The 23,855-nt window shown below is 51.5% G+C and overlaps 1 protein-coding gene across 1 annotated transcript; it reads left to right on the top strand.

Moving 5' to 3' along the window:
• The first annotated feature begins 5,007 nt into the window (after nucleotides 1-5,007).
• Nucleotides 5,008-23,401, top strand: macf1b (microtubule actin crosslinking factor 1b). The gene is made up of 39 exons (XM_084707069.1): nucleotides 5,008-5,736; nucleotides 5,976-6,032; nucleotides 6,217-6,387; nucleotides 7,076-7,242; nucleotides 7,631-7,790; nucleotides 8,045-8,129; nucleotides 8,299-8,552; nucleotides 8,654-8,773; nucleotides 8,871-8,978; nucleotides 9,556-9,774; nucleotides 10,255-10,458; nucleotides 11,029-11,260; nucleotides 11,569-11,795; nucleotides 12,243-12,365; nucleotides 12,502-12,603; nucleotides 13,269-13,370; nucleotides 13,612-13,776; nucleotides 14,003-14,158; nucleotides 14,372-14,569; nucleotides 15,015-15,143; nucleotides 15,391-15,561; nucleotides 15,762-15,917; nucleotides 16,214-16,420; nucleotides 16,574-16,693; nucleotides 16,914-17,083; nucleotides 17,279-17,438; nucleotides 17,760-17,954; nucleotides 18,206-18,331; nucleotides 18,665-18,808; nucleotides 19,002-19,190; nucleotides 19,427-19,541; nucleotides 19,696-19,862; nucleotides 20,081-20,243; nucleotides 20,390-20,544; nucleotides 20,629-20,703; nucleotides 20,830-20,947; nucleotides 21,043-21,209; nucleotides 21,471-21,591; nucleotides 21,793-23,401. The coding sequence occupies exons 1-39, from the start codon at nucleotides 5,080-5,082 to the stop codon at nucleotides 21,816-21,818; spliced, it is 6,381 nt and encodes a 2,126-aa protein (XP_084563195.1). The 5' UTR covers nucleotides 5,008-5,079; the 3' UTR covers nucleotides 21,819-23,401.
• Nucleotides 23,402-23,855: the final 454 nt, after the last annotated feature.

The following is a 23,855-nucleotide window of genomic DNA, read 5'->3' as shown; positions in this document are numbered from 1 at the left end:
CCCCTCGTTCTTTGTCTTTGGGTCGCAGTGGCGAGGGCTGGAAGTGAGTTGAAAAGTAATAGGAGACGTTTTACAGTAATTAGTCTTCTTTGTTGCTGCTGTGGAGACTGCTGCACCCGCCTCTGAATAGGGGGCTGGGGGGTGGGGGTGGGGTAAGGTGAGGAGGGGGGATTCGGGGGGGGGGGGGGTCCCTCCTTTTGTGGCGGGTCCCGACCGTCACTGCGTGAGCCGGGAGGGAGAGAGAAGGGGCTGGAGGCAGCTGTCATTTAACATGTGAATGTTCAGAGGGGCGGCCCTGGGGGTCTTTAGAAAGGCTTTTCTCTCTTTTTCTCGATGTCTCTCTCTCTCTCTCTTCTGCTCTCTCTTTCTTCTCCCGGTAGCAGCATGGAGTTTCGGAGCCAAAAGCAAAACCTAGGGGAGGGGCTACCGATGGGGGGATAGAAGGAGGGAGGCTAAACAAGAGAGAGAGAGAGAGAGAGAGAGAGAGAGAGAGAGAGAGAGAGAGAGAGAGAGAGAGAGAGAGAGAGAGAGAGAGAGAGAGAGAGAGAGAGAGAGAGAGAGAGAGAGAAAGGGAAGGTGAGGCTCGGAGAAGCGTGCACTCTTGCTGTCTTGCTGTCTTGCTTCAGGAGTAAACCCACAGGGCCAGTGGGAGTGAGCTGGGCTTTTTGGGAGCTGTTACTGGACGGGCACTGGGGGGAGAGACTGAGCCGTTGGGTTTTACATTGTGTTCAACTCGCTGCTCTACCCCACTGGTGCAACAAGGGAAGAATTCCTTTAAGCGGAGCTTCGTAACAAAGGAGAGAGCAAGGGGAGGAGAGCTGCTGGGAAGAAGTGGAGAGGAGAGGAGAGGGGAGGGGTGCCGAGAGGAGAGGGGAGAGGGCATTGTTTGCCTGTGGCTGTGGGCAACAAGAGAGGCATGGCTTATCAGGACGTCCGTGTGAATGAGCGTGTTTGGGGATAGTTTGTTGGTGTGTGAGGCACGTGAGGGTGGTCGGGACAGTTTGCATGTGAGTGTGCGAGGGTGCGCGTGTGAGGACACCCCAAACTGGAATATAAGGGGACACTCAGAGGATGCTTCAACAAGGCGGCGTTTTCACACTCCTTCCCCCCCCCCCCCACCGTTCTGAATGGTGATTAAGGACCTGCCGGATTCCTCTGCTCCGGGGCCGTTCCTGGGTGAGTAGCCGCACGTCACCTGATCTCAAACCGCCAAAAACGGGCCCCTGCGAGTCTGGATTGGCTCCGGGGGGGGGGAACGTTTGGTTTGTAGTTTCCTCCTATGTGATCGCTGCTCTGAGCCATGTGACGATGCACTGGAGGACTAGGGGGAGACCCAGAGAGCCAGGAGTCAGAGGAGACAGAGAGGCTTGGGTGGGGGGTGCTCTTCTTCCAGGAGAGGACACATGCTTTTGGACTGCTGTGAGTACAATACCCATCTGTTCTTTGCCAGATTAGCTGAACAGGCAAAGGTTTGAGCGCAGGCTGTGCCTGGGCTCTGCTGATACGACAACAAAGTTGTCCTGAATGAGATACTTTTAAGATGGTGTTGACAGGAAGGTGAAGTCTTTCAACGTGCAGTCAGTGCAATGGCCTTCAGAATGAATGAGAAGGAGAATGGATGGACTTAAACTGGGATTTGACTCGGAGGGGTTCTACCCTTAGCGAAAAAGGCGGCACAGCTTTCCGGCAGACCAGAAGGGTTTCCCTGCCTGATCTCTGCTCCCTGCTTCTGGGAGAGCAGAGAGCGGTCATCAGGCTGGAGCGGAGCCATGGCTCCCAGCTCCCAGCCCAGGAGAGCCCCCAGGGTGGCCCATGTCCAGGGAGCCCCAGCCTGGTCACTGTCCTGCTTCTGTCCTGCATGGAAGAGGGCTGGAGGAGGGGGGTAAGGGGCTGGGGGGGGGCTCACGGTTGCTATGGTGCTGCTAACCGAACCAACGTCTCTGCTCTGAACAACAGGGGGAGAGAGGGATATGTGTAGTTTGAATGTAGATGTGTGTGTGTGTTTGTGTGACCCTATGTGGGTGCTTTTTGTGTGGACATTCAAGACGTCAACGACGAATTTCCTTCAATCTTGTGAAGGAAATTCTTTGTTGAAAGGCTGAACCAATCCTTCCGGATGTTTTCTCGGGCCTCAGTGCCATGTTGTCCATGCTGAAGATGGAGAGAAGACCCTATATCACAGCTCTCAATTAAGTTAATCAGTTAATGGATTGCAGCCATATATCAGCACTGTTGAGTCCCAGGGGAGGCGGGGTCTACATTGGGGGTCATCGTTCCAGGGGTTAAGTGATGGGATGCCATGGGTGTGTGTGTGTGTTTGTGTGACGATAAGCACACAGCGGCGCCATTTGGTTCCCGCCTCATTTCCTGTCTCGGAAGATATGGGTCAGTGTGCTGTGGAGAACATGATTTCGAATGAAGTCCTAGACTGCTCCCAGACAGAGACAGAGTAGATCACGGTGTTTGATGGTTTGTTTACTTGTTCTCTGGTTGAGTGTCTTCGCGTCTTCTGCATATGTTCCCAGATAGCGTCCCTACGGATAATGAGAGTGTGCGCTGATAATGTTGTTTGTGTAAGGCGCCGTCACCTGTCTATATGCACATGGAACCGTGTAATGACCCAGCATGCATTGGCTGCAGTTAGCAAACACAGACACGCAGAGATAGCCCCACCTAGGCTGTGGCTGGTTAACCACAAAGACCCAGCCCCAAACATCTCCTCCCCCGGCCCCCATCCAGGAGAGCTCTCAGCCAGGCTGCAGTGATTAGGCCTAACTGGGTAATGATCGATCCAGGGGCTGGTGCTTTGTCTGGTGCTCCCTGGTGGTTCTGGGGAGAGGAGGCAGGGGGGCAAGGGGTTGATCCTTGTGAGATGCCGCCCCCCCCCCCCCCCACCAACACCCCATGCCTGCCTCATCTGCCTGCCACAGTCAGAGCAGGCATTTTCCCGACAATGACTACTAACTAAGGGCATACTGACTGACTGAACTGTGCCGTCAACCAAGTCGTCTCTCAGGTGTACCCTGGTCTGTTGAAGAGAGGCACAGTGGTTTTGTAATTAGTGTGGTTGTGGAGGCCGAGAGAAAGAGAGGGAGCGATTTGGTGGGGAGATAAAAGCTGGTTATAATGATGTGCTCTGTTAGCTTGCGCTAAGCCATACTTTAACTTCTGGCAGAGATGGACTTTGCTGTATCCATGCGGCGGTCTCCTACAGTGGAGTCTTTGTAAGCAGAAACAATGGGCGACAAAGACAGGACAGGGTTGTACATTTGCCGTCTTCTGCTCCAGCGAGCTCGAAAAAACCTCCTGGCCAGTTAGGAGCCAGCTTCCTGATCTTCTAGTCGCTGACCCACGATGACCTCGCCCACGCTCTCTGACCAGCCGTTGACAGGCAGAACCCTGGAATGACCGCCAGTCTCGCGGACTAACGCTCCGACCCAAAAGCCTTGGGTTCGCAAAAGGAGCTGCTGAGAGCTCTTTCTTCTCCCTGTATCCTTCTTTCTCGATGTGTCTCCGCGTCTATTTTGCTCTCCCCATTTCCCTGGTGAAAGGAACAGACAGAGCGAACACTGAAACCAAATGAACAAGGGACACGGAGCACTATTATTTCTTCTCGTTTGAGTTCTCGTGTCTGTTACTCACTGTCGCTCCCCACTAGCCTGGCTGCCAGCCCAACTTCTCCCGCCCACAAAAAAACGTGTTCGGGAAGTTGGGTCTGGAGGGTCTCGTATTGGGAACAACTACAGAAAACCCAGAATCGGGACGGACCAATGAAATTGCCAGGGCGGGCTTTATACGATGATGGACAGATGATCAACAGTAACGTAATCAACAACGTCACTAAAGAGCCCTTGGGTTGAATTTGTTTTCAACAAACAACATAATACGTTGCTCCGATTGGTTGTAGGTCTATCCAATTGAGCGTAGAGGCATTTGTTTTACGAGTTCGGTTGAAACATGCTTCGTACTCCAAGCCCAACGGAGGGTTTTCATACTCATATTCTGACTAGAATTCTAAGAATGACATCGTCTGGCTAGCTCCCCACTGCTATCCCAATCCCTCTCTTTCTTCTCCCTCCCTCACTCTATCTCGCCCTCTTTTTCGTTGTTGGAGCTAGTGAAGGCAGAGGCAGTAGAGAATGCAGCACGGCCGGGGTTGAGCGGCGGCGGTCCAGGGTGGTCCAGGGTGGTCGGTGTAGTTCAGGCCAGGTCAGCGCATCATGTTCATTGAAAGACAGTTAAGTTCCTCTCTGAATGGGCTTCCCCCTGCTTTTATCTGTGGTTATCTGACCATGCACTACTGCCCACTACCCACCCCCACCCCCCAGTTTACCTCTCCAACCCCCCCATCCCCACACCGACACATAGAAAAATGTGTTGGCGTTTTCATGGCTGTCATCATTAATCAGGGGGCGGCATAGTTGGTCTTGGAACCCAGACCAGAGGGCCAGGCTGGGGCCAGGATGGGCCAAAGGTCTGGCAGGCATTTCCGCACCCTCTGCCAGCTTTTACAGTTGGACTTCAGGGTTCCCTCTGCGATGCCCAGCTGCTGCTGCTGCTAACCAGAACAGGCCTGCCAGTCCGAGCCAGAGGTTCCAGGTGGTTGAGGCTGTACAGAGCCCAGAGCAGACCTGATGCTCCAAGACTGACAGGGAGGAGAAGCCGTGGACCCAGACCAGGCCGGCATACTGTATCTGTGGGACCGGCAGGGACTGTAGTGCATGGGAGGTTGTGGACCAGGGTGTGTGATGATCATCAGGGAAAGTGGACTGTCGTTGTGGGTGTTCCAGAACGCTGCTTTAGGTTGAGGAACACCTCAAAGGTGAAGCACCCTGCCTTGACCGACGTGATTCTAGGAAGCTTGTACTGTGTCAGTCAGACAGTGAATGATGAGTGGACATAGCACAGTGTTGTTCATGGGACCGGGGATAAAGGATGACTCGAGGCTGATGTTGACCCCAAGCCCCCCCTCCTCCTTCTTCTTACTCTAGGCTTCAAAAGGAGCTCCCGCATGCCCGGGTGAGGGGCCGACCTGGTCCCAGACGCTCTGTAGCCCCCCCCCGGGGCCACACGCCCACCATGGGGAACCTAATCAGCCGGCCCAGCTGCCTGGGCCAGAAGTCCAAGCAGGTGAGGTCCAACGAGGCCTTTCTGAAGGAGTGCTACCAACGCCGCCAAGAGCGGCCCGTCCCCGAGAGCCAAGCCCAGCCATGCAGCGAGGAGGCGGGCAGGGCCAAGACGGTGGTGGGGGGGAAGGAGGAGGAGGAGGAGAAGCGGCAGGAGGAGGAGGTGGAGAAGGAGGACGTGTCCCGCTCTCACACCCCCGTCTCGGACAAGCCCGCCCGCTGCTCCCCGGCCCCCACCGTCACCACCACCAGCACCCTGGACAACGCCTGGCACTCCACCCCGTCTCCCATCAAGCCCGCCGGCTCCCGGAACGGCACGCTGACCCGGAGGACGGTGCTGCCGGACTACGGCCGCTCCCCCCTGGCCCACCCCGGGTCGGGCTCGGCGGAGAGGAGGGCCAGCTTTCAGAGGAGAGACTCCCGGGAGGGGAGCCCCTGGTCCTGGAAGACCTTGGCCTCCAGAGAGGTCACAGAGGTCACGGAGGTCACCGAGACCATTGTGACGGAGATCGTGGAGGTGACCGAGTATCCCTCTGGAGACAAGAGTGGTGACCCCATAGTGACCCGGACGGTCAGGGTCCTCACTGGAGCAGCAGAGGAGCTGGCTGAGGTCAATACCCCGTCTACAACCTCCTTTGAGCTGATCTGCTGTAGCACGTGGAGGAAAAGATCTCCTTCTACCTCGGTTTTTCTTTCCATCTCACCCTGTCATTGTCTCACCTTCTGAGCTTCACCATCATCTCCATGACCATCCTCTTGATGTTTCCAGAATGTTCACCCTGATGTGCCTGTGTGAAATTCCGTGTTAAGTGTCATGTCTGGTGTGTTTGTTGTCCTGTCCTCTCACAGCTCCACAGCGATGGTCAGTCCAGCTCAGACCATGACTCCAGCCTGGACCGATGGAGGGTAGGACACCTTGGTCATCCCCTCTTTAGCTTGAGCTCATTCACATCTGCTCGGGTGTTTGTTCGTCTGGGTGTTTTGACTCGTGCCGTGGGAACTGCATGCAGTGATAGTGCCGAGTCACGTTCTCTGTGTGGACACGGCACGGAGAGTTAATGCCGAGTCGTGTTTCCTCCCCCTGCCGTAGGGAACGAGGTCGGCCCTGACTCTGAGAGACGAGTTCGCAGATTCGGAGACGTTCTTCCAGAACCTCGAGGCGCTGTTAACCTGGGTCTATGAAATAGAGGAGCTCACGGCCAATCAGAAGCCTCCATCCTCTGAGTTTAAAGTGGTGAAAGCTCAGCTGCAGGAACAGAAGGTTTGTAAACCTGAAATACAATCCATTCGAAACAGGATGGACTCCTTAATCTCTCTGCACAAACCACTCTTTCAAAATATGTTCTCTCCATTTATGTATTTATGTATGTCTGTCTGACATCTGTTTTCACAGGGAGTTTTTATCAATGAAAATAAATACATGCAGAGAGCAGTCCTTAAGTGTTTGTTGTCTAGTGTTTCCTTTGTCGGTAGATTCTCACACATTCAGCGATGAATGAGGCTAGATTCACGCTGACAGTGTGCTTCTGTATGCCTGTGAGAGTATTCCCTCAGGCTAAAACAGGGAGGAGGAGTTATTCACCTCTTAATCTGAACCAGCTCCCATTGTGTGTTCTGTGGGTGAGGTGGAACCTGCCTTTGTGGGACAAAGCAGTTCTGACACCAGATACAGGCCTCTCCCTGCACAATCACAAAGGCAGCAAAGTCAGAATGACTGCTAGGTATACCACAGAATACTAGTTCTCAGGATCAGTAAAGAGCTAAGATTCACAAAGACTTTTAAACAGTTTTCATGTTTTTCAATTTCTACAACGTACGCACAAGTCATAAATCTGACTTGTTCGTCTGGTGGAATATAATCCAGTGTGGTTTATCTGCTAGAGTATGGTTTATCATGGACCCCCTGCCCAATGTGGTACAGTACAATCGGTTTGTGCTTTCCTATCCAGTTGCTGCAGCGCCTCCTGGAGGACCGGAGACGCAGCATGGAGGCAATGATGCAGGACGGGCCAGGCCTGGCAGAGAGCCTGCCAGGGGAGGAGAGAGACCAGGCCACCAGACACATCTCCACCATCAGAACCAAGTGGGAGGCCTTGCTGCTGGAGGCCCAGAGCAGGTCAGCACAGCCGGTCAGATACATCCAGACAAGCCCCTCTCACGGTCTGTGGAATGGCCGTGTGTGCATGTTGTAAACATCAGAGGAATGTGAATGGTGCTGTAATGATGGTATGGTGACGGTTATTTATGGTGTGAGACTCGGGATGGTGAATGGGCTTCTCACAGTCAGGTCAAGTCAAATGTCTTTCTAAACAACCAGTGTTAAACAAAGTGCTGTACAATCAGGCAAAAAAGGGCACCCTTTCTTTTCATCCATTTATCACAAAGACACATACACACATAGATAGGATAACATTGCTGTACTTTGCAGTATGTATACCTCGGAGAATAAGATGTGTTTGTAAAAGCTCAAAAGGAGGATGTAACATGGTGGTGGTTGTGTCCAGGCGGGTCAGTCTGGAGGACATCCTACCCCTAGCCCAGCTCTTCCAGGACAGGGTGGACGGCCTCCAGTACTGGCTGATCTCCGTGGAGCAAGACCTGGCTGAGCTGCGGCATGCGGAGAGGGCCATGCTGCACCTTCCAGAGGCCACACAGAGGGCTCAGGTACCACACGGCCCTCAGACATGTGACTCACTCCAGGCTGCAGGGTGGATGGCTTCCCGGACACTGGTTCACCCAAATCCCAAAGATAAAACATTTAAAGGTTCTCCACTGAAAGGAGATGTGTAGTATGCACCTCTATCCGTGAGACCAGCCAATGAAACCAGCCATTCTCCATGGGGGAATTCATGGGCTTATTCAGATGCTGTGTATAGGGTGTATGTCCTCTGACTTCTGTTGTTGCTTGTTACTGTCAGACCGTGGTGGAGCAGATCAAACTGAGGAACGCTGACCTGGCAAAGGTCCAGCAGGCAGGCCAGGACCTCATGGAGAACATCTCAGGTATCCAGATCACTAGGACCCCAGAGATGCCTTAGAGTCCGAGTTTGGAAAGACTTTTCATGTTGTGGAAAAGACATTTGTGAATTGAATGACATAAAGGAATCTAAGAACCTGAATAAAGAAACAATACTGTGTGTGTGTGTGTGTGTGTGTGTGTTTGCTGTCTCAGAGGAGGAGCGGCACCAGGTGCAGGAGCGCGTGGACGGCCTTCGTATCCGCTGCTCCGTGTTGAGCCTGAGCAGCATGGACGTTCTCCAGAGGCTGGAGCAGGCCCTGGAGGCCTCGCGCCGCTGCACCTCCAGCCAGGAGGACCTGCACCTGTGGCTGGGCCGCATCGAGAGCCAGCTGCTGGGCTCGTCCGCCTCCTCCGCGGGGGCCCAGACCCAGGGGGACGCTGTGCTGTGTGCAGCTGAGAGACAGAGGGTGAACATGGGGGGGAAGGCATTGCAGTGAGGGTGGAGTAGGGACCAGGCGGTTTTGTAGATTTTTTTTTTTTGAACTGTTACGTTGTTTGTGTTTGTCAGTTGGAGCAGGCGGTGGTGAAGGAGATGTCCTGGTTCAGAAACACTGCCCAAGGTCTGGAGCAGCTCCGAACCATCTGTCTGGACCCAGAACCCATCTCTGCTCAGCTGCACGAGCAGAAGGTCAGCGGAACCTCCGGAATGTCTTCAGAATCCCTTTCGACATCTTTTCATCACAAAACAGAGGCAAAGGGGTTGAATATGCAAAACTGTGTTTCAGATTCTTGCTGTGGAGATCCTGCAGCATCGCTTTAACATAGAGAAGATGGTGAAGATCGCTGAGATCCTGCAGACGTATGGAGATGAGGGTGACACAGCCGACCTCCAGGTACCGGACCTTCAAAACATCCCATCCTGTACATTCTATTCTGTTCTATGGACACAATGATTGTTAAATGACCACTGGTGAAGTCAATCTGCTTGCCTTATTGGCTGAGTTGGCTCTGAATGCTACCAAGCAGCACAGTGACCAAGAGTTCTGAGGTTTGATGTTGTTTAATACAAGTTTGTAGGCAAGAACAAAGTGTTGCAAAAATGTGAAGATTTGCAGTCCTTACAGCATGAAAGGAGTCCAGGTTCATGCTAAAGCTATTGCTGCATTCCGCTTTCTGCTTCATTAATAACAATGTCACTTTATTTCTCTCTCTCTCTCTCTCTCCCCCCTCCCCCCTCCCTCTCTCCCTCTCTCTCTCTCTCTCTCTCTCTCTCTCTCTCTCTCTCTCTCTCTCTCTCTCTCTCTCTCTCTCTCTCTCTCTCTCTCTCTCTCTCTCTCTCTCTCTCTCTCTCTCTCTCTCTCTCTCTCTCTCTCTCTCTCTCTCTCTCTCTCTCTCTCTCTCTCTCTCTCTCTCTCTCTCTCTCTCTCTCTCTCTCTCTCTCTCTCTCTCTCTCTCTCTCTCTCTATCCAGACCCCTCTGGATGCCTTGCAGGAGCAGTGTAACTCCACCTCAGCCACCAACTCACATGTGGTGCTGCGCCTGGAGCATGCTCAGTCGCTCCTCGCCCAGTTCTCCGAGGGCATCGCCGAGGTGTCGCCATGGCTACAGGAAACCCAAACCCTGATTGGACAACTGTCCCTGAGCACCATTAGTTACGAGGCCTTCAGAGAGCAGCAGGAACTCTTGCAGGTACAGGCCAGGCCAGAATGGAGGACCTGCTCCACTTGGTCCTCTTTGTGCTGTTCAACAATAACCCCCTTTCATCCCTCCCTCCCTCCCTCCTCCTCCCCCTCTCTGCTCAAGTCTTCTGTTCTCCTGTTGACGAAGATGAATGGCTCAGTTCATTTGTGTACTCTCTTTCCTGTGAGAGCCACATTCCTAGAGAAATAAAGACACGTTGATCCTCTCAGGTAGAGGGAGGAAAATGAGACTCGTCACACTTTCGCCCTCTCTACTTTAAAGGGCCCAACGCCGACCTGTCTCCTCCATCTCATGGCCACTTTGGTGCCCACAGCAGTAGGGCTGCAATCAGATACACTGAAGTGCACTTACAGTTGGAAGGCAGAAAGAGATGCTTGTATTCTTCAAGTAAACTGAGAGGATCTACCCTAATCACTCACCACCCCCACCCTCCCTCCCTCCCCCCGCCCCCTTTACCCCTCTTCCCAGGGTCTGAGGGAGTCCATAGCCGAACACAGGCCGCTAATATCCCGCCTGCTCTCACTGGGTAAGCGCTTGTCTGAGCTAAGCCCCGCCCAGGGGGAGGAGTTCTGCCGGAGGGCCAATGAGACGGAGGAGCAGCACAGAGCCATCAGGGACAGGGTCCGAGAGGCCGCCAGCCTTCTGGAGGAGGCCCTGCCTCGATACACACAGGTGACACACACACATTTACATTTACATGGATTCAAAGCGACTTCCAAGAGAGAGCTTTACAAAGTGCATAGGTCACGGATAACAACAAGGTAGCCCCAACAACATTGCGGGTAGCCAAAACATGAAGCACATATTGTGAACAACCAAAATAAGTGCCGAAGGGAAGAACCATAAGAGCCTGTAGTTAAACAAGTTACACTTAAACAACATGAATGGCTATAAGTGCAAGTGTACCTGTAGAAAAGCAAGCAACAGTAAAAAATATTTCAGAGCGAGTACAACAATTTAAACCAGTTAACTCTAACCAACAAGAGCAACAAGTCTCTAAGCAGGAGTCATTGTGATCGAGGAAACACACACCTACACACACACACACACACACACACACGTAGACGCAATCCTCTTCGCCCCCCGCTTCTTCACAGTCCAACGAACACACATCCACACACACTTAGATGAGCAAGAGACCTCCTCCTTCACCACCGCCTGCTCTGACTGACAAACACAGACACACACACGCACGCATCCACACACCCAAGATAACCCCCCCCCCCCCGCCGGTGTCTCCAGCTGAACGAGAGGATGACGGTGATCCGAGAGAGTGTGGAGCGTCTGCACGGCCGGATGCAGTCCCCCGTGCCCCTGCAGGGTCTGACGCCCCGCATCCAGGAACAGCTCCAGGAAAACCGTCTAGCCCTGGACGAGCTGTCCAAGCTGGAGCTGGGCTTGGCCAGCATCAGGACCCAGGCCGGCCAGCTGCTGGCCAACACCCAGGCCGCTGGACACAACTCAGTAGGCACAGGTACGTGAGTTCTCCAAAATGATCCTTGTTATACCTTATCAATACCTTGTTAAAAATGATTTGTTGGGCAGACGCTTTTATCCAGAAGGGGATTTGAACCTGTGGTGCCTGATCTGTTCTGCCGTCAAATACTCTACCACGTAGCGTAATGGCTGTTTGCTCTATGGCGGTGTATGAGTCAGAAGTATCGTTTTTAGACGTTTCTCTCAGAATGCTGGTCGGTGTGAGAGTCAGTGATCCTGATGTCGTACTGTGAGAAAGAGAGCAGAGGTGTGACTGTGAGCCCGCTCTGCCCGTCTGTCCTCCAGCCATGCAGGAGCGTGTGTCGGGGCTGTGCCAGCTGTGGGAGCAGGTCCGGACCCAGGCTCAGGACCGGGACGGCCTGCTGCTGACCCTCCTGGACCTGGCCCTCAAGTTCTGGAACGAGGTCAGCAACGTCAGCGGAGGCCTCAACGACACCCAGCAGGCGGTTCTGGACCTCAACGCCAACCGGACCGATGCCGAGACCATCCGGCAGAGCATAGAGACCATGCAGGTGACCGGTGGTGACCATCTACTTCCTGGATCATGAGATGGAAATGGAATTAAATGAAATGGAAATGTGTGAAATGAAACCAGGACTAATACTCTGGTGACAACCCCATTTAACATGTCTCTTTTTCCTCTCCTCTCCTCTCATTTCCCTCCCTTTCTCTTCTCTGATTTTCTCTTCCGTCTCGTCCGCCCCTCTCCCTCTCCCTCTCCCTCTCCCTCTCCCTCTCCCTCTCCCTCTCCCTCTCCCTCTCCCTCTCCCTCTCCCTCTCCCTCTCCCTCTCCCTCTCCCTCTCCCTCTCTCTCTCTCTCTCTCTCTCTCTCTCTCTCTCTCTCTCTCTCTCTCTCTCTCTCTCTCTCTCTCTCTCTCTCTCTCTCTCTCTCTCTCTCTCTCTCTCTCTCTCTCTCTCTCTCTCTCTCTCTCTCTCTCTCTCTCTCTCTCTCTCTCCAGACACTCAGGGAAGACATAGATGGTCTACAGGGCGATCTGGACTCCCTCGGCATTGTGGGAATGGACCTCATGTCAGCATGTGGCGACACGGACAAGCCAGACGTCACCAAGAGCTTGGACGAGGTGAGCAGTGACCCAGCCAATACATACAGACTGCATTCATGTCAGTTATCATTGGGTCAGTTAGTTTTCATGAGTATTCATGATGAAAGTATAGACAGCTGTGTCCCTAACTGCCTCACTGTGTGTGGTCTCTCAGCTCTACTGCACCTGGAACAACCTGAGCAAGCTGTGGAGCGAGTGTCACAGCAAGCTGGAGGATTCTCTGAAGGTGGCCCTGCACTACCAGGACACTATGCAGGTGCGCGCGGGTTTCTATGCATGTGTGTGTCTGTTCATCCCTCTCTCTTTCTTTTTGTCTGTCTGCGTTGGTGTGTGTCTGTGTGTGTGTGTGTGTGTGTGTGTGTGTGTGCGTGTTCATCCCTCTGTGTCCGTGTCCGTCTGTGTGTGTGTGTGGGAGCTGCTAGCATATTCTCATTGCCACACACAAATGAATCCAGCCAGCTCAGTCTGGCTAACACTGTCTCCTCCGGCCCCGGTGGCAGGCGTCCAAACACACAGACCAGTCTTTCATCTGTCTGCCCTGGCAGAGCCGACTGATTCACTCCCCGTCGCTCGGCTGATAACTGACTGACAGAATACCCCGCTCCCTGCCAATGGGAACTAATGGGCCTGAGGGGTGTTGACTGTGAGAGACACAGAGTTCAGGGGAGGACTGGGAAGACTGGCCTTTCAGTCCGCTGCTGCAGGAATCAGCATGGGGGCTCGCGTACTGTACACCCGCTCACAAAGCTCCGGCAGCTATTGGACGCCGCGAAACATGCAGGCCTTCAAAGAGATACAGCCACAACGCAGAGGGACGAAGTCAATGGCCGACAGAGCGTGTGCGCACAAGTCGACGCGTGAATGCACTTTTTGAATCGAGCTGCAGGGTCATGTTGTCTTGTCGGTCTTTTGTGTCACCAGGGGTTGTTCGAGTGGCTCAAGTCAGCAGAGCTGAGGTCCACCGAGGAGTTCCTGGTTGGGACTGACCTGGAGTCAGTCAGGGAACAGCTGTGTGATCTGAAGGTTGGTTTGCATCAATGGAACCCACTCAGAGAGCTCTAACAGCTGATCTGGAACCAAATACTAAAGAAATCATTTGAGTACTTTGACACTGGACTCAGGTCTATAGAGTAGACCATTTAGGTGGTAATACAGTATGCTTTATACAGTACATATACCTTAGATACATATATAATTTACATTTACGGTATGTTGACCCTGATGTTAAGCCAGCTTCTGACGCCATGTGCGCTCCTCTCCCCAGGAGTTTAAGCGGGAGCTGTACCAGAAGAAGATTGAGATGGAGAGTCAGAACCATCGCTTCGTGTGCCGCCTGTCTCCCGGCTCGGAGAGACCGGGCTCCGTGTCACCGCTGGGTGACTTCAGACAGCGCTGGGACGGCCTGGAGGCCGAGACCGTCAACAGACAGGTCCGCTTCACTGCACACAGCCTACCCAACACGACTCACACACACCCTACCCAACACGACTCACACACACCCTAGATCACACACATGATAGATCACACATGCTGATATACTTGAGCGTCATTCAGCACTGGACTCATTCTTCAATTTGTGGTAGTGGTACCTGATCCGACTTCCTTGTCAGATGACTGACCCCATGTACGGTTGGACCCTTCGTCTGTCTGTTTAGCACCAGCTGGAGGGCGCCTTGCTGGGCCTGGGTCAGTTCCAGAACACCCTGGACGAGCTCCACACGTGGCTGTCCCACACCGCCGACCTCCTACAGGCCAGCCAGCCCATCAACATCGACCTACAGGCCTGTGAGATCGGGCTGGCCAAACACAAGGTAGCTTCCATCAGAGTAGCCTATCCCAGACGTCACAGCATTGACTTCTGCCTTGGTTTTGTAGTTAGAGCCTTCTTATGTCAATTAGGTCCACAGCATGCAGCGTGTTGTTATCCAATACCTGTGACAGGTACGATGATGCCATTGAACTGGTCTAGATCCGGATCTGGCGCCATGTGCTTGTACATCAACGTTGCGGCTGGTTCTGTCTAGGTGTTGCGCAACGACGTCATGTCCCACGTGCGGACGGTGGAGTCTCTGAACCAGGCGGGGCGCGGCCTGCTGGAGGCGGGGTCGGGGGACGGCCCCCACGGCCTGCAGCCGCGGCTGGAGCAGCTGAACGAACGCTGGGAGTTTGTGCGCTGTGAGACAGAGAGGCGGCAGCTGCAGCTGGAGAACAACCTGAGCCAGGTGGGCTGGGGCCTGGGAGGCCTGGGGGGCCTGGGGGGTTTGGGAGGCCTGGGGGGCCTGGGGGGTCTGGGGGGTCTGGGGAGCCTGGGGGTCTGGGGGGTCTGGGAGGTCTGGGGAGCCTGGGGGTCGGGGGGGCCTGGGGAGCCTGGGGGTCTGGGGGGCCTGGGGGTCTGAGGGGCCTTGTTTTGATTGTGTGTTTCCTGTCTAGTTCCTGGTTTTGATCATTTTGCTCATTCAGACCACTGGACAAGCAAATAGGGCAATTGGCATGAGTCAACACAGGACAAATAACAGTCACCATATGACCCAGCTATATTATAACATCTACTGTAGTGCCATCTAGTGGTGAGCTTCTTAACAAAACGGTGAATATTTGAAGTAGTGAGAAACTAAAGTCATTTGGCTAATGGATGAAACATTATGTTATTGTCATGTCTACCTCAAGGTCCAGGATGTTACCATGGAGATCCAGGACCTGCAGCAGTGGCTGGAGAACACAGACCTGAGACTGTCCTCGACTAAGACCGTTTGGGGCATGCCTGACTCCGCCCACGAGAGGCTCAACGCACACCTGGTAACTCCAAACCTGGCAACCCTAAATCTAAACAGTCTTTCCATAACCTTGTCCTCCTCTAACACTGTGGGGAATCTCGACGGACTAAATACATTCCTAGCGACCAGAAAATCTTAACAATCCACCTCTAGCTCTTACTAAAGCTACAGAGGTGGCGCAAATGTATGAACCCCTTCAATGATTGAGTCTTTGAAGCCATCCGAGTGCTATCTTGGAAGACATCGTCCTCACGTTTCTCTGTCTGCAGGAGCTCTGTAATGAGATGGAGTCAAAGTTCCACTCCTACACAGACCTGAGGAACGCCATCCACAGGATGCTGGAGAACAGCGAGGTGTCTCGGGGTTCCAGCACCGAGCACAGCCTCTGCATCCTGGAGCAGAAATGGACCACCGTGTACGGCAAAGTACAGGAGCGCAAGGTCGGACAGCACACCACCATACGTTATTCTCTCTGCCATAGTCTCTCTCTCTCTTTCTGACTTTCTCTCTCTTTTTCATATCCCATAGTTTCCCTTTCTCCTTCTCTTTCTTTCTCTCTGAGACCAAAATGAATATCCTTCCGGCTCGTTCCGGTGTACTAGTACAGTGCTGAAGCTTGTGTATGTCCTGCTTGCTTCAGGCCAGGCTGGCCGAGGGTCTGAGCCTGGCTAAGGAGTTCCACAGCACAGTGCAGGACCTGCTGACCAAGATGACCCGATGTGAGGACAGCATCGGAGGACTGCCCACCCCCAGCTACGTCCTGGACACAGTCTGCTCCCAGCTCCAGGAACACCGGGTGTGTGTGTGTGTTAACTGTGTGTGTGTGTACTTGTGTGTGTACTTGTGTGTGCTAGGGATGAGAGATAGGGAATGTATTTATATACATAAAAAGAAAGGGTAAGGAAATGAGAAAGAGAGAGAGAGAGAGAGAGAGAGAGAGAGAGAGAGAGAGAGAGAGAGAGAGAGAGAGAGAGAGAGAGAGAGAGAGAGAGAGAGAGAGAGAGAGCAAGAAAGAGAGAGAGAGGATGAGAACCAGCAAGGTACTACAGCCTCACCAGCGACACAGTCCTCACCGTCTCCTTGATTGTCCAGACCCTGGTGAGTGAGGTGAATGCGTACGGAGAGAAGAAGGCAGCGGTGGAGAATGCTGGGTCCAGGCTGGCAGCGCTCAGCAGGAGGGAGGACTGCGACGTGGTCCACAACCTCATCATGACCGTGCAAGACCGCTACCGCAAGCTGCACCAGCGTGCCACGGAGAGGGGCCGCGTTCTGGAGGAGGTCAGGAAGAACGCCAAACAGGTAAGGGTTTATCACTATCAGGGACTTCACACGAGAGTACGTTCGTCATCTAACTTGCAAGATACTTTGTTACCTATTCACAGAGCGTTGTGTAGCGCCGTTATAGGGCATTAGCAAGTCTAGAATACATGGTGTTGTTTGCGGATGTTTCAGTTCAGTGAGTCATGGCGCCTCCTGGTGGACTGGATGACTGAGGTGGAGCAGACTCTGGACACACACAAGGAGATCGCCGTGTCTCACGAGGAGATCAAACTGCAGTTGTCTGAGCAGAAGGTAGCTGGCAAGAAAACTATCATCTCTCATTTGTGACATTGTCCATTATGTTTGTTTTTTTTTACATGGGTGAATAAACCCCTTATCTGAACAATAAACACATCTTTTTTTTAGCATTGATGTCTGGATAGCTTCAGTGAGTCACACAAGAACACAATTCCTTCCTGTTTCACTCCTTCCATCCACGTGACTACCTGTCTCTTTCCATTCGTCCACCCAGGAGTTCCAGAAGCTTCTGCGCTCCAAGCGGCCCATGTACGAAGCCACGCTGAAGAGTGGGCGGAGCCTGCATGAGCGCGCTCAGAGTGTTGAGGACTGCCAGCACCTGGAGAACCTCTTGGCTGAGCTACGAGACTCCTGGGATACCATCGCCGCCAAGTCCACAGAGAGGTTAGCATCTGGAGACGCTAACACAGTCCCAAAATATACAACCAAAATATTCAACCAATAAACATAATAGCCACCATGTGGCTGTCCTGAACCTGGTTCATTGGTCCTGATGGACCAATAGGGCCACGGTAAAGTATATTCTACAGCCTAACAGACAGGGGAGGTTTCACACATAATGTGACCTTCTCTCCTCAGACAGCACAAGCTGGAGGAGGCTCTGCTGTTCTCAGGGAGGTTCACTGACGCCCTGCAGGCGCTGAATGACTGGCTCTACCGTGCCGAACCCCAGCTGGACGAGGATGTACCCGTTGGGGGGGACAAGGACCTGGTCAACAACCTCATAGATAAACACAAGGTACTGTGATGCCCCGTATTGTCATAAGCAAACAAACTGAGTTTACATTTGTTACGTAAGAGTCTCATAACTGTACAGAATGTGTATTACACAATATTGTGATAGCTGGGTACAGTGAGGGAAGTTTAAAGGCCAGGTTTAAAGTTTGTTGTTCTCTGGATCGTTTCTCCTAAATGTAAGGTTTTACCCTTGAGATCAAACATGGCTGGATAAATGAAAGCCTGACCTCCTTTGGCCAGCAATTCCAATCCTATCGTAAAATATCAGTGCATTTCCAAGGACACATTTCAAGAGGACTTTAATGGTTGTTTGTGTCTGCAGGTGTTCCAGAAGGAGCTGGGGAAGAGGGCGGGGTGCATTAGGACCCTGAAGCGCTCAGTCAGGGACCTGACCAGGAGTAGCACAGCAGATGCTCATTGGCTACAGGAGCAGATGGAGGAGCTGGAGGTCCGGTGGGAGGCCGTGTGTAAGCTGTCTATCTCCAGGCAGGCCAGGCTGGAGGCAGCCCTGCAACAGGTAACACGACCTCCTCACATGCTAACTGATGTCAAGTAGCACTTCTTTCTCACACAGGGACTGGTTCCATGGAATAGATGCCCCTCACACATGAACTAATCCAGGCTGAAGACAGATGTTGCTTTCAAACCATGACGTTTGAAAGTAACCCTCAGCTAACTGGGATGAATCCCTACTCATTTTACATCATTGAGTAGTCACGCTTAACCAAGTTTCCACCTTGTCTGGATGTTCCTGTGCGTTCCTGGTAGGCTGAGACATTTGACGGAGTGGTCCACTCCTTCATGGAGCGCCTGGCCGACACAGAGAGGGTTCTGAAGTACGGGGTCATTCCCGAGGGAGAGGAGGCTCTGCTGGCCTTCAGCAAACAACACGAGGTACGTTGAGTAGGTTAGACCAGGGGTTCCTGGTCCTTGGGCCTCCCTGCCCTGCATGTTTTAGATGTTTCCCTGCTTCAACACACCTGATTCCAATGAATCGGTCGTTATCTAGTTTTGCAGAAACCTGCTAACGACCATTCATTTGAATCAGGTGTGTTGGAACAAGGAAACATCTAAAACAGGCAGGGCAGGGAGCCTGAGGATCAGGATTGGGAACCCCTAGGTTAGACCATCAACAACAGAAATGTACAAATGTACAGTGTGTAGACACTCCATCTTGTGTAGATAGCACAGGACCTGCATCTGATGTATTGTGTGTTTCCCGTCCAGGAGTCGGTGTTGGACCTGCGCTCTCAGGAGGTGGACCTGGACAACATCCAGGTTCTGGGGGAGCAGATCCTCACCTGCTGCCACCCAGACTCCATCATCACCCTCAAGTCTTGGATCAGCGTCACCAAGACTCGCTACGAAGAGGTAAGGCCAGGAAGTAATCAGTTTGTCCATCGATCCACCTTGTCAGACAACACGTATGTTAACCGAGCAATACATCCATTGCGTGTGTGAATCGATCATCCATTCAACCATGAATGATCCCACCTGCCGACCATGAAACGGACCAATCAACCAGCCAGCTTCCCAGCCAGCCTGTCGTCTCGTGTGCTTCCAGGTGCAGTCTTGGGCCCAGCAGCAGGGCCAGAGGATCCAGGCTGGCCTGGCTGCTCTGCAGGCCGAGAGGGAGGAGGTGCAGCGACTCCTGGATTGGATCTCCTCGGCAGAGGAAGCCCTCCTTCTCAGGGAGCAGGAGCCTCCTGCAGAGACGCTGGAGATCAACATGGAGCTCATCGCTCAACACCTGGTGAGAAGGGGTTTGAATGGGTCTGCTAACAAGGCCGGAGTTTTTCAAATCGGAGTGGGAAAATGGACTGATGACGACCGAATAGAACAGGGCTTGCTTTAAAGAATGAGAGGGGAATGTGGTATGGATGATTGATTTGTGTGCCTTGTCTGGTTTTTCATACTGACACACCTTAGTACAGAGACATTTACATTCAAACAGTGCAGATATGAACTATTCTAACTATCTGTCTCCAGATTTTCACGGAAGAGATGCACAAGAAATTGCCGGAGGTTGAAAACGCCACTAAGTCCTGCAAACAGAAGTTGGTCCCCAAACAGCAGGGTTCCCCCAGCCGCAAACCACTGACAAGTATGAGCCGTCTGTTCTCTCACTGTGTTTCATACCACATCATGCAAGTCATCAAGTCATCCATTGAGTTGTAATGACTGTAAATGACTATAGAAGACTTCTCTAAAACAGCTAAGCTAATGCTAGCTGAGTAATTCCTGTGTGTGTGTTCCAGAGAGGAGAAGCACCCTGAAGATGCAGCCTACCCCCCCTCTTCCCCTGGAACACCTGGACCCACAGACCCCCCTGCTGAGCCAGCTGGTGGGCCAGTGGCAGAAGCTGTGGCTTCTGGCTCAGAGCAGACAGGGCCACCTGGATCAGCACCAGCAGAGACTCAGAGAGGTGCCAGAGGCTCCACTTACTTGAGATAATGAGCTATTGTTTGCTTTGATTTGATTGGCCCTTCACTGAATTTTCAGGTATCTAAGTTGCCAAAGTCATGGAGGCTAAACACAGGGCTTTTGTCTGGGGCTTGTAGTTTTTTTCGAGGCTCATAATTTTTGTATTCAATGTAAGTAACCTTATTCTTTACTTATGTTATCATAACGGTTTGTCCACAGATGGAGGAGTTTGCCAATTTTGACTTCAATATGTGGCGCAAACGTTACATGCAGTGGATCAGCCACCTGAAGTCTCGCATCCTGGACGTCTTCCGGACAATTGACAGGGACCAGGACGGACGAATCAGCCTGAAGGAGTTTATCGACAATGTCCTGGCATCCAGTAAGCTCCGCCCCCCACAGCGCCCCACAACCTATAGCAGTCTGTGAAATACATTTAAAGTGCTGATTGACAGTCGTCATTCATTTCCCGCAGTCTTTGAGACCATAAGGTCATTCAGTTCTCCTATCTCCTCCTCTTCTGTGCAGAATTCCCCACCAACTCGCTGGAAATGAACGCTGTGGCCAACATCTTCGACATAAATGGGGATGGCTTCATTGACTACTATGAGTTTGTCAGCGCCCTCCACCCCAGCAGGGACCCTTACAGGAGGACCCTAGATGCAGACCAGATAAACGAGGAGGTAAACTGAGCAAGTGTGTTTGACTTTGCAAAGTGGAACCGCGTTCATGTGGACATTTGTTTAACCCCTTGTGTTTCCTCTCAGTTGAGTCGGCAGGTGTCCCAGTGTAACTGTCCCAAGAGGTTCCAGGTGGAGCAAATCAGTGCCAACCGCTACAGGGTGAGTTGAGTTCAACACAGCAGATAGCCGTTTCTGTCCGCATACAGATATCTGGCCCATGCCCAATCATGTCTGTTGTCAAGACGACTGCCTGCCTTTTCCAACTCACTTTTCCCCGTGTCGTAGTTTGGAGACTCCCAGCAACTGAGGATGGTGCGCATACTGCGTAGCACCCTGATGGTGAGGGTGGGAGGAGGGTGGACAGCTCTGGATGAGTTCCTGGTCAAAAATGATCCCTGTAGAGGTAAGCAACAAAGTAGTAAAAGTCGGACGCACGTTGTACTTCTGCTCTGTTCAGTTTTTCGTCAGTGAGCAGCTGTGTTTCGTTGTGCTAAGCAGTGAAGGGTCGCACGAACCTGAAGATCAAGCAGAAGTATTTGTCCCCGGACTCGTTCGACCGCGCTCGGAGAGGAAGCTCCTCCAAAGGCCTGGCCGTCAGCAGATCTAACTCCAGCCTCAGTCTGTACAGCAGTGCCTCCGCGCCCAGCAGCCCTCTCACACGCAAGGTACAGTCACATCCCAAATGGTGGTCTTCCCATAACACCTCAGAATTATGATCGTCAATGACGACACCCGGGATAAACCACTTCATTATATTAAATGGGGTGCACCCCACGGTTCCATCTTCGGCCCTCTTCTGTTTTGTATGAACGGTCTTGCTGTAGTATCAACATGTTGTCTTTTTTAAGCACAATTTCGTCACGTGGATTAATGGTAAACTGCACAAGTTCTCCTTCATAGAACTTGTCTTGTCTGCTGTGTTCCAGGCACTGCTACGAAGAAGTTTCTCAGGTGACCGCTGCATCCGACCCAGGAGTTCCATTGCAGCCCTCGGATCAGACCTGCAGTTCTCCGGTGTAGGCGACGATGACTCTCTCTCTCCCTCAGGTCAGCTTCTCACACACCTACACAGAACAGTCAACCACTCTGGGTACACTTAGTTTACCAAGTAGAATTAACTCATTGGACACCTTAAAAATATATTTTTACGTTTTTGATGTTAACTGTGTTTAAGGTTGAATTGTTGAAAGCATATGTCTTTGGAATCAACCTGAATGTCTTTTTTTCTTTTTCTTTATACCTTCTCAGAAGAAGCTGAGAAACTGCCCTCATGATCCAACCCTGCCTGCTAGCACCATGCTAATGCAGTCAAGAGCCTCCGTTAACATCCAGGGGCCCAACAGCAACAAACATGGACAGATACAGAGAAAGGGAAGGGGACGCCAATTGCAAAGTCTCACTTCCGAATTCTACAGTATATTCAGAGAGGATACTGGAGATGTTAGTTCACCATGTTTCTCTACCTGGTATTTTCCTGGTCTGTGGAGGTGGGATCATTCCTGAGCAGATCTCTTCCTCTTTCTTATAGTGGATTTAGTCACCTCTGTCATCCTTCAGAATGCATTTGAGATTGTTTTTATTTTTGTAACTTTTTACTGTGTACTCTGATGGCTTGTATTTGAAGAGGGTAGGCAAGAGGGTAGATATGCATGGATACATATTGCATGACATCTTGGTTCCAACCCAGATAAATACAGTAACTTTCATTCAATTACTTAGTTGGCCTACTACAGTCACACTGTCAGATGACACCCAACCATTTTCCTAGATGGGCAGGTGCAATTATTCTGATTTAGACCATACAAATCTATGCCATTTATATCCAAAACCATGTGGACACCCAAACCCTTTTTTACTTTAGTGAACTTTACTTTGCTTTGGTTTCATAACGGACATGCTGTGTTGGCAGGGCCACATTGTTCTTTTGTTGTTTAAACTCCAACCTTACCAGTAGACACCACACGGTCTGAGGGGTATTCAATGTAAGTATTGTTTTAAATGCTACTCTATATGACCCATCTATGCTTTGTGTGAACTTTCTGACAGAATGGGTTCACATCGTTCTGTTTCTCAGGTGTTGTTGACTTTTGATTTCTGTGTTTATGTGGAACATAACTGTGATGTGTAGATGGGTTGGGATTGTATTTCTTTACAGAAAGCCTGATATGAGTATCACTTTGTGAACTGTTTATTATTTCCCCGACTTGAGTGAATCACTGGAAGTGAATACGCTTTGTAGGAGTGTTATCACATGTGCTGGTGAATGACATCACGTAGTTTAATAGGTGAAGAAGTTAAGATAGTTTTTTGCCTAGTAATTGACCTGTTCTTCGGAAGTGACAGCTGATACCCAATTATAGCTCTCCAAGAGGCATTTCCCTTGTTCAATTCAATAATGTTTGTCACCGCTTAAATGTTTACATACCTGACGTCTATTGCCCTACTCATGGTGGGACTGCACACCACATACAGTATCACCCCTAGCGACCACCCATCTTAACTAGTCCAATAACAATGTGTGTAACCACATTGTACAGGTACATCATTCACTCACTCGTATTAACCCAAAGAAACCATACATGATGATGAGAATCTTCTACAAACCTCTCTGTCATCAATAATTGAATGTGACACACGACAGCTCCAGGCAGGAGAGTGCGTCGTACCAGCCGACCTTCAGAGTGGCAGTCTTGCTATCTCCTTTAGCCCCCTGTTACGTCTAGAAACCCAGTCAGTACCATCACAAGAGAGGAAGAACAAGCGGACAACATTTCTGAACTGCTACATGTTTGAAAGACATCTAAAGCTCGGTGTGGGAAAGAAAGAGAGGTCTGATACAATTCTGACCACTATTATGTTTTGTTTCCCACTTGATTTGTCACCTCTGTTGAGATGTACAGTAGATCTGCATTGAATAGGAGCCTCAGTGTGAACCTCTTTGAGGGCAACGTTGACAACTTGAACCTTGCTGTACTGTTACACCCACTGTAGAGTCTCTTCTGCTATGCACCCTAACCTTTATATATATATATATCCGTTTCCATGTCCAGCACTTGTTCTGATGTCTAATTTAGGGAAACCGTAGCGTGTGGAAAGTCACTAATGACGATACGTCCAATGTAAAATAAAACTTTTTTTTTTTTTTATGAAACACAGAAACGTAATAGTAATGTCTACTGTGTACTGCTGTGTGAGGGGTGTGGACAGGAGCGCGTCATGGTGCTGTCATGACAGGTTAATAAGCGGCAGCAGGAGAAGACTCGGAACGATATCAAACCATGCAGCTACATCACCCTGAGAAAGTGCTTTAT

This window comes from Hypomesus nipponensis, chromosome 2 (genome assembly GCF_054491055.1).
Source record: "Hypomesus nipponensis isolate SF chromosome 2, ASM5449105v1, whole genome shotgun sequence".
Taxonomy (NCBI): Eukaryota; Metazoa; Chordata; class Actinopteri; order Osmeriformes; family Osmeridae; genus Hypomesus; species Hypomesus nipponensis.
Note: the sequence above shows the minus strand (reverse complement) of the source record. Positions and strands in the feature narration are given on the sequence as shown.